The following is a 14,293-nucleotide window of genomic DNA, read 5'->3' as shown; positions in this document are numbered from 1 at the left end:
AATTTTCCACATCTATCTACAACCATCCTTCTTCAATTTAAATTTATGTCCCCTCATGTGTGTGTGTTGCATAGCAAGGGTGCCTCCGTAGCCAGGTGGGAAGGAGCAGCAGTGCGTAGCACACGCTTCTTGATTAGACCGGAGTTCGAGCCCGTCACCACCAAATACAGAGGATGCGGAAAGATCAGGGAATGATTACCGCATATTCCCAGAGCAATATGGCCTTAGTTGCTAATGCTCCTAAAAACCACATAACAACAACAACAGCATTAGCAAGAATAAGGATGCCATAAATATTTAGCCACAATTCATTCAAATCTTTAAACACTTGAATCAAACCTCCTTGCCTAGGTTCCAGATGCTGCAATTTGCAGAACTGAGATCTTTCTTGGTAAGAGCACCCCTTCGTTCCCCTCACTAATGTTACTGCTCTTCTCTGCACCCACTCCAACAGATCTACACCCTTCGTAATGAGGCTTCCTGTATGCAGTACTCAAGATGTGGCTTAACCATAGCCTTACACAACATGATTATCGCCTTCTTATTCCTGCTGGCAGAACTGCTGTATATCATTGCCAAAACCCATCAGCTGTCCTACCCTACCAATCTGTACTATCAGAGAACTTCATATCTGATTGCACAACACCCCCAAGGTCTTTTTCATTCTCCACTATCCTCAGTATGGTACCACACAGCTGGTATGTTATACTGAGATTACTACTGCCAATATACAGTACCTTACATTTGTCAAGATTAAATATTAATTGCCATTTCTTGGCCCATCTGCCTAATTTTTCTAGATCTTGTTGCAGTAGTATACCTTGATTACTGTCATTAAAAACCCTGCCAATCTTCACATCATCTGCAAACTTAGACATTAAGCCTGATATGCCTTCATCAATATCATTAATAAATATTTATAACAATGGACCGGCACTGAACCTTGTGGAACTCCACTAATAATAGCAGTCTAAGTCTTCAAGCATGAATGTAAGGGGGTACAGAATCTGAAAGGGGTAAAGATTTATAAATTTGGCCACAAGAAATACCTAGCTCACAGTTCTGATGATCGATTAAGTGATGGGAAGAAAGGAGGGAGGTACTGAGGGGTCTCTGTTCAAATTTCCGCACTAGTGGAAAGTTTGACCAAGTACTGTTGAAAATGGGCACTAGCAAATCATATTGTACCTGTTAGTTTCTCCACAGCCATCTTTCTTATAGCCTAAATCCCAAGTTCCAGCCTTCTCATTTCTTCAAACGAAACTGCGCTAATCAAGAACACACATAACTACTTGCCCTCAGAGAAATGGACAACATAGAGCCATATGTATGAAGTTACTTAATTTTATAGCATACCAGTTGTGATTGCCACGTATTGTTTTGTCAATCTGCCAGTTCTTGTAAGCCTTTCGATAACTGTTAGATCAAGCAAGCCATCTATGCTCTATTAATGACAGTGGCACCTGCAATTGTGTCCCTTCCAAAGCCTGATAAATCACAATACTTATCATGGTTGCTACATTTCATCCTTTTATATTCTTTCATAGTGCTAGTGAAACACATTTTTTATAACAGCAAGGGCATTTGTATTTGAATGATAAGTTATAAGTGTCTATGCAGAGTACAATTTAAAATTTAAAATTCCAACAAGAATAAATTTACAACTCCCTCCCTGTTCTGATAAAGATGACATATGATTATTTATTCACCTTAAAAAAATATATTATAGAATACTTACATCTTGATTGCTTGCTGGTTTTCTTCCAAAAAGTTTGTATTTCTTTTGTGCTACTGACTGCTGGTGATGATGGACTGGAAACTGATGAGAATGATTTCCACTCATCTGTGATGCCAAAGTAAGAGAAGTATTCACACCCACAGGAACAGAAGAGTCATGATCATCTTGATGTGATGATGTTTCAGAACATGAATCTACCCATTCCTAAGAATAAAAAAAGAGAGGGAAGAAAGTCTATTCATTATTCAAAAATATTAATATAAAATTAATAAATTCTATTAATTTTTATGTTATTTATAATATGTATTAATAAAATATTAGGGAGATTACTAATTAAACTATTGGGAAATAAAATGTTATATTGACATTCATCTTATTTTTGTGAGAGGCTTTGGGTTTTGTGCTGTATCTCTGAAATGTTCCACGAATAATGCCTTTTTGGTATACAAATAAGTATGCAAATATGAATTTCATTTATGATTTTTGTAAAAGTAACTCAACAGTTGCTACAAGATATCAGTGATAATTCCAAGGCAGGAGAGTTCCAAATAAAAGAACTTGTAGTGCAGTTCACAGAAATCAGTGGGTCATCTTTTCTAAAGTGCCACCACCAAGTATTTCCATGTATAACGTAAAACATTCAGGAGTAATAACATTTAAGATGTTACCAAGTTCTATTCCAATCTTAAGATTTTTCTTTCCTTTCTGCATATCCAAATAAATGAAATAACATGCTTAAGTGTTCTTTACATGTTTAATGATTGAATTATTTTTGGTAGGGCCATACTACATAACTAATTTCTTTCCTATCCTGCTATAAGCTTGGTTGGTTGGATTGGATACTTTACTGATGCATCAGCTTCTATGGCTATAATGCACCAAACTTATGAATCCTGCTACAAGTAAATGTTTAATAAAGTTAGGAATGGCTGTTCTTATTATCATTAAAAATAAGTAAAATACATTCTTAAGCTTGTGCACTTTCCTTTATCTTCCCTAGGTTTCCTCTCTACTGCATTAACAATGTAGCAGCTAGTTAGTACGATATATATGCAGCTTAGTTAGTATGATAGATCATCAGATAACCATGTATTGTGCTGACTCAGTATCAACAGGAATCAAATACAGGCCTTGTTCAGAGACATTTGGGTTCAATTCTCATTCTCATGACTGGAGATCTGAAGTATTCTTTAACCAATTCTGTATTTAGCCAATCTCAGGAAGAGGGACTATGGTGATTTTTCTTCCTATGAGTTTTTCAGCCAGCATGACATGCAGATCAGCCAATGAAAACACGAACTTCTACAGACATCTACAAATATGGATATAGGTGATAATCTTTTTTTTTGCCATAAAATAATAATAATGCAGTATCAATATTACTTGTAGTCTTATTCCTTCGCTAACTAATCCTGAATTAGTTTGTTAACAGGGGAGAGTGCTTCCACAGGGATGAGAAATACTTAAATAAAAAGAGTGCAAGAATATTTGCTGATGATATCGAGGCAGTGTTAGGTGGGTCAAAAAACTGCTAGCTTGGGAGGAGTCACAGAATAACAGTGGCTGCAGGCAGAAGTGAAAGTGATTCTTGCACTGCTTCTACTGGAATGAGCAGTAGTCTGGAAAGCAAGGTTCTGGGGATTTCAAGGACTGCTGGGAGCCATCATGGTACAAAAAAATACATGGGCTGTATTAGAGTAACTAAGGGTAAGAACAGGTACATTTATACTTGCATGTACATCAATGCTAGTCAAGACATCAAAGGCAGATGTCTTGACTAGCAATTATGATTGTTGGGATATCAGAAATGTGGCGTTACACAGATACAAGGAATTCAGAATTGGGATTTGGGGAGTACAATGTGTACAGAAAGGATAGACAGTATAGAAAGGGAGGAGGGAGTTATGCGGTTAATTAAGAAACACATAAAATATAAGGAAGTGCACCCAGTTGACATGCTGAACAGTGCAATGTTGAGTGTTGAGTTTGTTTGACATAAGCACTAGGAAAGCAAAATTGAGAGTAGGAGTGTATTATAGGTCTAATGACTGTGATGAGTACAATGAACAACTGCACACACAAATAAAGCGGGCCAGTAAATCAGATTGTCTTATAATGGGAGATTTTGACTTCCAGATATTGACTGGAACTTGTGGATTGATCACTTGCACACTAGCAAGACTTTTGTGGATTTACTGGATAATTGTTTTCTACAGTAGCAAGTTTGAAAGGCAACCGGAGGGAGTAATACTCTTGATCTGATTATCAGCAGTGATTATTCATGCATTAAGAATCTGTAGATAAAGGAATCACTAGGTGGCAGTGATCACGGTGTACTGATGTGGGATTTACTCAAAGATGTAACTACCATTGGATGTAAAGGAAAGTTTTTGGTTTCGTAAAGGTGACTACAGTGGTCTGAGACAGTTTTAAAATTCTATACAGTGGGACCAACTGATGACACTGCCAACAGCAAATTCGAAATGGGAAGCATTCAAGGAATTAATCTTGGATGCTACTAGGCTTTTATAACTAAGAAACACTGTTCAAGGTTTAGGTCTAAATGGATGTAAGATGAACTAATGAGATTTGTGGCAGAGAAGAAAAGTGCATGGGATGCATATAAATTATCAGGAGACACAAAAGCCTATGGTAGATATAAGCTAGTCTGTAATCAAGTCACAAAGGAGGTCAGAAAAACAAAGGCAGATATGAGAAATCTTTGGCAAAGGATGCAAAGAGGAACAGCAAAGATTTCTTTATTTATGTAAACTCTAGAAGGAAGGGAATGAATCAGATTGGTCCACTTGATATCAAGATGGTTCGACTATTGATGATCTTGCTCAGGTAGCTGACAAACTGAATGAGTATTTTGCATCTATATTTACACATGAGGAGTTATTTAGGGAGGAGAATGCCAGAAGTTTATCAAACTGTAACAGGCAGCTAAAGGATTTTGTAATTTCTGATCCACTTTTCTCTCAGTTATTACAAAATTTGTTAGCTCCCTGTTACTGCTCACAGTGATGTATTGTGCTGACTCAGTATCTACAGGAATTGAATCCATGCCTTGGTCAGAGATCTTTGGGTTCAATTCTCATGAATGGAGATCTGAAGTATTCTTTAACCAATGCTGTATTAAGCCAATCTCAGGCAGAGGGAGTATGGTGATTTTCCTTCCTACGAGTTTTTCAGGGTTTTTCAGACAGCATGACATGCAGATCAGCCAATGGATGATAGGATGTAGAAAATAGACATCTACAAATACAGATATAGGTAATAATCTTTTTTTCTTTTTTTTTTTGCCATAAAATAATAACAACACATTATTAATATTACTTGTAGGCTTCTCTAACTAATCCTGGATTAGTTAGAGAAGTGGGTTGTTAACCGGAGAGAGAGTGCTTCCACTGGCATGAGATATACTTAACTAGAAAGGGTGCAAGAATATTTGCTGATGATATCAAGGCAATGTTAGGAGGGTTGAAAAACTGCTAGCTTGGGAGGAGTCACAGAATAATAGAAGCTGCAGGCAGAAGTTAAAGTGATTCTTGTACAAAATAATAAAGGAGGCAGCAAAGGAAGTAGAAAACTCCTAGCTAAGATTATGAGAGCATTCTTGGATTCAGGGGAGGTCCTCAAGGACTGGAGATGGGCTAATGTATCCCCAATTCCAAAGGGAAGAATTGGGGATACACGAGGGTGACATGAGTAATTATAGACCTGTTAGTTTAACTTCTGTTCCGGGGAAAATAATGAAGTCACTGGTCAAAGAAGCACTGCAGGATCATCTAGACAAGACAGCAATTATAGTTCAGACACAACATGGGTTTGTTAAGGGGAAGTCTTGTCTGAGCAATTTGACTGAATACTATGATGTGGTCACAAATTAACTGGAGGCAAAAAATAATTTTGATGTCATATACTTGCATTTTATAAAAGTTTTTGATACTGTTGCACATGGAAGACTACTGTACAAACTGGAGCAGTATGGCATTAAGGGCAAATTTCTGCTATGGATAAAGGGATGGTTGAGTGGGAGAAGACAGAGAGGGGTAATCAATGGACACTGTTCTTTGTGGACTAATGTTACTAGTGGAGTCCCCCAGGGTTCAGTTTTGGGTCAATTGTTGTTTTCTGTATTTATCACTGATAGTGATGACGGTATATCATGCTTAATGTTCATGTTTGCAGATGACATGAAGATTGGCAGGGTTGTTAACGATAGTATGCTACTGCAACAGGATCTAGAAAAGTTTGGCAGCTGGGCTGAGGGATGGCAAATGAAGTTTAACCTTGATAAATGCAAAGTACTGCATATGGGTAGCAGTAACCCCAGAATAATGTACAACTATGCAGAATAATGTACAACTAGACTCAATGAAATGGAGAATGAAAAAGACCCGGGGTAATTGTGCAGTCAGATATGAAGTTTTCTAAGCATTGCACACAGGCTGCAACAGTACCTCATGGGGTCTTGTCAAAGGTATACAGGAATTCTGCTGGCAGGGATAAGGAGATTATTGTCCTCGTGTATAAGACAATGGTCAGGCCACCTTGAATACTGCATACAGGTCTGGAAGCCTTATTTTAGGAAGGATGTAGAGCTGCTGGAATGAGTACAGAAGAGGACAACAAGATTGGTGAGTGGAACAAAGGGTTTGTTCAATTCTGAAAATTAAAGTGTTTGGAGACTAGGTTAGACCTTTAATGGTTTGAGCAAGCTCAATGCTGATGGGGTTCTTCCTCTTTCTCAGGTTACACATCTGAGGGGGCATAAATTCAAACCGAGGAAAGACAGTTGCATAATAGATGTACATAAATTTGCCTTTTGCCAATGAGTGGTTGATGGCTGGAGCAAGTTTCCATCTGTTGTTATGGAAGTTGACAGTGTAAATAAATTCAAGGCAGAACTATACAAACTTTTGGAGTAAATGAGTGGGTGAAACGGCAAGGTTTTTTTTTTTTTTTTTTTTTTTTTAATTTGAGGCTTCATTCTAGTTCTAGTGGTTGTGGCTACCATATATTGTAATGTCCCATTTATTCATAAACTGTGATTTAACCTTTGGATATCAGGGCATATTAAATAAATAAATTATTTCAGGAAATAAAAAGTACAGAAATGCCATTTTGATTTAAATTAAACTGAAATATGAAGCAGATTTAAAACTTAAAGTCATTTCCTCCACATGTTATTTCCATTAAGCATTAACTATCAATTAATACACTGTTACACTGGGATTATTATTTTTGTTAACAGAATCACATTCTGGAACTTCTGTCGGTGCCTTGATCATGTGCACTAATCCTATTGGCGATCAGGATATCCAGGAAAGAAGAGAAAGGGAGATGATGATGCCATAACAGAGCGAATGATTTCTGACTGGTCAGTCAGAGGAACACTTTTTTTTTTTTTTTTTTTTACCGCCACCCTGCAATATATAGAGTCATCATGGTACAAAATTTGGGTTATGTTGTTATTATATAGACTAATTTTAATCCCTGAGTATAAAAAACAAATAAATAAGAGATTTTTTTTTTAAATTTATATTCTTTCACCAAAACAGATGCAACCATAATACATCTATACCCCCTCTCCATATTTTTATTGATCATTGTAAAATTTTTTACATTAAAAGCATGAGAGTATATTTGTAAGAGCATTATCAGCCACCTCCAAATTCACTCCTAGTATCTGCCTTGTGTAAAAGGGAAGTACTAGTAAATTGGTGGTAGCTGCACATCTTATGAATGCTTCCACCCTTTTAATGCAAAACATTTAAAAAAAAGAATGAGTGGAGGATTTTATAAAAATAAAAACTTAAGGAAGCTATATATATAAGAAAATTTAAAGATAAGTACAACAAAGAGAAACATAGGGAGGGATATAGATGCATTACGGTTGCATCTGTTTTCCGAAGAATATAAATAATATTTTTTTTTTAACTCAGGGATTAAAAATCAATGTATACAATTATAAAAGAACTGATCCTTGGGGGAAGGGCAGAGCAGAGTTACTGGGTTCCCCTTCTGGCTGACCAATCAGAGGTCACTCACTCTCTCTTATGATATCATCACCCTTCTCTTTCTTTCCTGGATATTCTGATCACTGAGAAGAGTAGTGCATGTGACCAAGGGAATGGCAGAAGTTCCAGAATGTGGTGCTGTTTTTGTTATGTTGTTATTGGGTTTTAGGAGCATCGGCGACTAAGGCCATGTTGCCCTGTGTATATTGTCTGTAAATTGCACAAGTTCTGAGGTTGATTTTCTGTTTGCAGGATGAAAAACCCGAGTTTTCGGGAGAGAAAACCATGCTACCCTTGCCTGAGACCAACTAACTCAGTAACAGGGGAAAAAAACCCATAAAAATTCCTCCTGTCATCAATGAGATTTGAATTCAGGTCTTTTTTCTACTTGGTGGGTAGGACGGTGATCTACCAACTGTGCTACCCACAAGGGCCGCAGTGCTGTTATAACAGAGATAATAATCATGGTGTAACAATGTATCAATTGGTAGTTGTTATCTCTTAAGCAACGTATATAACATTTAGATATTATTTAATTGCTAAATTAATTATTATATAGCAATTAACTGCAGTCTCAAGCCTGAGCTATGTGGTACAAGTTGGAGTGTTCGAGTAACTCAGTTTTTTGCGATCATAGCCCTACTGTCTAAATCATTACACCTACCATATTTCCCCATGTATAAGATGCATCTTTTTTCGAAAAATTTGGGGTCTAAAAACTGGGTGCGTCTTATACAGTGGTTGTAGATTTTTTTTTTTACTTGCATTTCCTGCATTTTTGCGCTCATTGTTTCGCACTTGTTACCGGTATATTAGGTTATGTTTTGCCACGTTCTGCCCAGAAATGGCTCAGAAAAGATTTTCGTACAGTGCTGAATTCAAGTTAAAAGTGATCCAGTTTGCAAAAGTGAATGGAAATTGTGCTGCTGCTGAACGTAAGTTTGGTCCTCCTCCAACTGAGAAAACAATCCGAGACTGGCTACGGGAATAAGAAACCCTACTGAAAACACCACAGCAGAAGAAGGCCATTAGAGGCAAGTCAGCAAAATGGCCTAATTTAGAGAGGGAATTGAAGATACAGATTGAGGAGCAAAGGGCAATTGGAATTCCTGTGTCCACAAAGATGGTTCGGCATGAGGCAAGAAGAATTGCTGATGAAAAAGAAGTTACTGATTTCAAAGGAGGACACAATTGGTGCTTCAGGTTCATGAAACGGAATGGACTAAGCATACGTACACGCACCAGACTTGCCCAAAAGATGCCTGAAAGCTATGAGCAGAAGGCCCTTGAATTTCACTGTTTTGTCATTCAATGTTGGAAGACACATCGGTTTGAGTTGGGACAGATTGCAAATATGGACAAAGTCCCCCTTCAATTTGATGTCCCAAGTAACAGAACTGTTCATAAGAAGGGAGTGAAAACTGTAACTGTGAAGACAAGTGGACATGAAAAGAGCCATTATACAGTTGTTCTAGCTTGTTGTGCCGATGGAACCAAGCTGCCTCCTATGCTGATTTTCAAACACAAAACAATGCCAAAAGAAGACATTCCTCAAGGAGTGATTGTCCACGTTCATGACAAGGGTTGGATGGATCAGGATGGGATGAAGATCTGGTTTGAGAAAGTTTGGAGCAGGAGACCAGGTGAGCTCTTATGCAAACCCGCCCTATTGGTGCCTGATCAGTTCAAGGCACACAACAAAAAATACAAAGATTGCTGCAGAGCAAAAAACAAAACTTGCCATCATACCTTGACATCCCAGCTCTGACCACTTGATGTCAGCATTAACAAACCCTTCAAAGCTGACATGGGAGATAAATGGAACCAATGGATGAAGTCCTCTGGGAACAATTTTACACCAGCAGGAAGAGTGAAGAAACCAACTATAGGAGAAGTTTGTACCTGGATGAAAAGATTCTGGGATAATATCAAGATTGAGATCGTTGTCAAGTCATTTAAGAAGTGTGGCATTTCAAATGCCATAGATGGAACCGAGGACGAGGCAATATATGAAGACAGTGATTCGTCATCAGACACAGATGAGGACAAGCTAATGGATGGGAGTTTTGACAGTGATGAGTTGTTTGAATTTTATGATGAATAAAACTTGAGTTCAATAACTTTATGTAATACATTTTTTTTTTCAAATTTCAGGCCCCAATAAGGTGCATCTTATACATGGGAGCGTCTTATACATGGGGAAATACGGTAATTTGTAATTTTTCTACTTTGGAGAGAAAGTATGCATTTCAGATGCAATCAAAATGAGGTCTCCACCTGCCTTAAACTCATACTAATGCTTAAAGATAATATTCTATAAAGACTATTATCTTTTACTATTCTTCTAATTCTGAAGATTCCCTAACTAACCATATTTCTTAAACATCTGTGCATATTAAGAAAGGAAGCTGGAAATTGAAAACAGGAAATGTGATATTTTTTAATTGTGCAAAACAAAGCAGAGAAAGATTCTCAGTAACTGGATATGAATCTCTACACTACTGATGCTATGATTCAAAAGTAATAGTATCTGGATTTAAAAAAAAAAAAAACACACACACACACACACACACACACACACACACACACACACACACACACATATATATATAAGTAATAAAAAAGAAAGTTAATAATTATAACGACTGTAACTAATATTTATGGGTCAATGCAGTTGCAGAGCAATCATGCATTACAACCATAATGTGTATAAAATATTGAGGATAATAATACAAAATAATAGAAAATGTAAATCAATCAAATGCCGATCAGGCTAGCCGGGTGGGTAAAGTGCCTGCCTAGCAACCCAAAGGTCGCAGGTTCTAATCCCGCCTCGGGCTTGGATCAAAGTACTGCAAAAACCTTGGGAGGTGCATTATGGCCACAGAAGCCAATGCACCAATGACTACAAAAAAAAAAAAAAAAAAAAATCAATCAAATAATACCATTCAGGGATTTAGGAAAACGCTAAGGATTTAAAAAAAAAAAAATTATTATCGCTTTTTACCCACAATCCAGATGACTTCAACTGGGGCCAACCACCCAGATTGAAGGCAAAAAACGACAAGAAGTTCTCTGTTTCTGTAATGATCAATATATGCTAAGTAATTTAAATCTAAACCAAATATAGTAATTAAAAATGGTTAGAAAATTTTAGAAATTTTAGAATCAAAAGTAAGAAAATATAACTAAATTAAAAATAAATTATAAATGTAAGCATATATTAGTCATCGTTGACCCGACAGAGGACGTAATTTAATGATTACAATAAGATTAAATATATAATACATACTACATATCTACCCATATCTATCGTATCGAGGACACAATATAGTAACGATAATAGTCGTCAAGATAATATGTGGTGCCCCCTATGTGATGGATATGGTAAAAATAAATAAAAATAAATAATTAATTAATTAACCAATCAAATTTAAGTTAACACAAAGAGAAACATGCAGATAGTAAGAAGAAAAACTAAAGGAGTAGGAATAATAGAACCTGAACTCTATAAAGGTAAAAAATAGTGGTATAGATAAGAAATAGTTTCTCCTACATCCTCGGATTGCCCTAATAATTTCAGAGAAATAAAAATAAAGAGTGTAGGACAGCTTAAAGACAATACAAGATATAAGTTGTGGCTCCAGGTATGCCCGGGATCGCAAACCCGTTCCTATAGTAGGACCCTGAGCTGAATTTGCATGTTACCTCAGCGTGAACTTAGGTAAACTTAAATGAATCTAACTATGTAAAAAAAAAAAAAAAAAAATGATACACTGTAATTTGCAAGCCAGTGGGTACAAGTTTTCTACACAGTAAGACACCAAGAAAGCAACGTGTATCCTATGTACATATATACATGGCACTAAATATGACAGTTATATTGAATCAATGGGTTCAGAAAACAAATTTTTGAAATTAATTATGCTTATTGCTTTCCTGAAGTGGTATTTCAGGTAAGCAATGGGGAAATTATTATTAATCAACTTGTACAATTAAAAAAAAAAAATCAAAAAATCAAAATATGGGTAAACTTTTGTCTATGTGTCTTACATAATTGTCATCTGCTCCTGTTACCACTTTCCAACTAGAGTACATAAATAGACATACATAGTACATGAATATGTTTATTTTTTATATAAGTACTTGAATCTGATAGACTGACTGTTCAGTAGTTGGATTTACTTTTAAAATGATCTTCTTCACTTGAAAGAAGGGTATAAACAGAAAAATACTTAAATTATAAATGCAGATAATATATACATACACTATCTGATATTGAGGGTACACAATCAGAACCCATGGAAGATACTGCAGAATCACTACTTGTATCCATATTATCTTCGGTACAACTTACAGGAGCATTACAAACAGCTAAAAGGAAACATTTTAAATCTCAATATACTTAATATCAAATAACAGCACAAGTCACTGTTTTTACATAGTGTTAAAATATCGCACAAGATACACATTAGACAAAAAATATTGCAATTTACAGTAATAAACAGCTAATAGCAAGTGTGATCAACAAGTTTCTTAATGCTTAAATGAACAAATAATGTTATATTTCTGATTCAGTCTAACGTATAAACTTTAATTGAAGTAAGAAAAGTGAGTGACATAGAATAATGTAACAAAATTTGGAGTGAAATTCCAAGAAAACTAAGACAGACATCTCATTTTTTGTTTGAAGTGAAAATATATCTTCATAAAATTTAAGTTGTTGTTGTTTTGGTTTTTAGGAGCATTAGCAACTAAGGCCATATTGCTCCGGGGATATGCGGTGGTCATTCCCTGACCTTTCCTCATCCTCCGTATTTGGTGGTCACAGGCTCGAACCCCGGCATAATCAAGAAGCATGTGCTACGCACTGCTGCTCCTGCCCGCCTGGCTACGGAGGCGCCATAAAATTTAAGTACATAGACAACAAAAATAATCTTATATAATGTGAATAATTTAAAAAATTAGTTTATTAAATACTTAAATACTTAATAAAATTATACAAAATAAAATGGCACAAAAATTGAACTTATAAAATTGCACGAAACGACTAAATTTGATAATAGGTAACGGTCTCAAGATCCTTACTAGATCCTATCATTAGACCAATATGATTTTAGAAAGAACTGAAATCAGATATTCATTCACTGGCACTACACTAAGACGGCAAAATAATGTTAAATTTAGCACCATTTGAAGCAGCCTTAGTGTGGCTTACTGTGAGTGAGGAATCATTTTCCAATCCCTGATTTATACCATAAAAGAGAATTGGGCTAAAAAAGAAAATATCCAAAAACAGTATAATAAGAGTATTATCCAAAGATGGTGGGGGTGAAGTAAATTAGTATAAACTAAATGTTAGCTGACTGAAAGCCTTTATGGCTAAAGTTTCACCTTGTGCATTCTAATGAATGAGAATGGACTAAATATGCATAGTCAATGTGTGAGCAATGCATATGTACTAATAATAGCAAGACATTAATCCTTTTGTTATTTAGTACATCTTACACTGTTCACATGAAACGTTTTCTCCTCATGCAGAGCTCATTAATATTTGTCTCAGTACGAACATTGTGTCAACTACAGACTTGGGATATATTAAAATTTATTAGAAAGATGATATAAGTGTATGTATTTCAATTCAGTGGGAGTGATACTGAAAAGGAAATAGCAGCTATTAAGTTAATAAAATATATTTCATATTATTAAAAATAATAAAAAGTGCTAATTACGAGTGAATAGTAATTTATTAACATCAGTCATAATTAAATAAAATGACAACTGATGGCATACCACAATGATGATTTTGAAGCTTGCATTGGTACTAAGATCAAAATGGTATCCACAATGTAAGGCAACTTGTAACAATGTTCAATTCAGTTTTACACTAATTTAATAACATAATTTAACTAAGATTATGAAAGAAAGTTGTGTTTCAAGCATGATTTATCATTTAACCTTGAGGGAGCATGGGGGGACCACAATCCCCGTTATACACTACCTGTATTTCTCGACTTTATGAGTTAATTCGTTCCTAGAGCAGGAATTCGTTCGCAAAGCAGGAATTTATTTCCCATAGACATAAGGTTAAAAATAGGGGTTACATTCTCAACAATGATTGACTTATTGAAAGAAATGAAAACGTAGCCTGTAAAATCAAGCAAATTATAATAATAGAGAAATCATTTACAACTTACAAATGTTAAAGAATGTTTATTCTTCATCATCGACTAAATGCACACTCGTTGATCACTTATTATTGGCTCGGCACTCGATGGTTTGGTGCACAAGGAGCGTCTTCTTCAGAAATGTTTCAAGAGGCGCTTGTTTCCAAGATAATCTTCTCTTTTAATTATAAATTTCACGATTGCATGCATAAGCATTTTTTTAATGGCGCAAACAAATTGCAACTAACAAGATTCACGTGGAGTAACCAGTTTACGAAGCTTAAAAAAAAAAGAAATGAAGAGAAGATTCTGAAAATTTATTTATGTTCTTTATACGATTGAAGACTTCAGTAAGGGGGAGG

At 35.7% G+C, this 14,293-nt stretch overlaps 1 protein-coding gene across 4 annotated transcripts in view; it reads right to left on the bottom strand.

Annotated features, from left to right (window-relative positions):
• The window catches only part of cnc (NFE2 like bZIP transcription factor cap-n-collar), a 405,472-nt gene that overhangs the window by 23,343 nt on the left and 367,836 nt on the right, over positions 1–14,293 (bottom strand). For all 4 annotated transcript variants that reach the window (XM_090381868.1, XM_090381870.1, XM_090381867.1 and 1 more), the window contains 2 exons: positions 12,032–12,138; positions 1,739–1,942 (listed from right to left, as the gene is read on the bottom strand). In XM_090381868.1, the coding sequence (XP_090237994.1) occupies positions 1,739–1,942; positions 12,032–12,138 (311 nt within the window). The remainder of the gene's footprint in view (positions 1–1,738; positions 1,943–12,031; positions 12,139–14,293) is intronic.

Source organism: Mastigoproctus giganteus, chromosome 9 (assembly GCF_048544385.1).
Source record: "Mastigoproctus giganteus isolate SK-2022 chromosome 9, ASM4854438v1, whole genome shotgun sequence".
Taxonomy (NCBI): Eukaryota; Metazoa; Arthropoda; class Arachnida; order Uropygi; family Thelyphonidae; genus Mastigoproctus; species Mastigoproctus giganteus.
The sequence above is the reverse complement of the archived record's forward strand: the minus strand, read 5'-3'. Positions and strand labels throughout refer to the sequence as shown.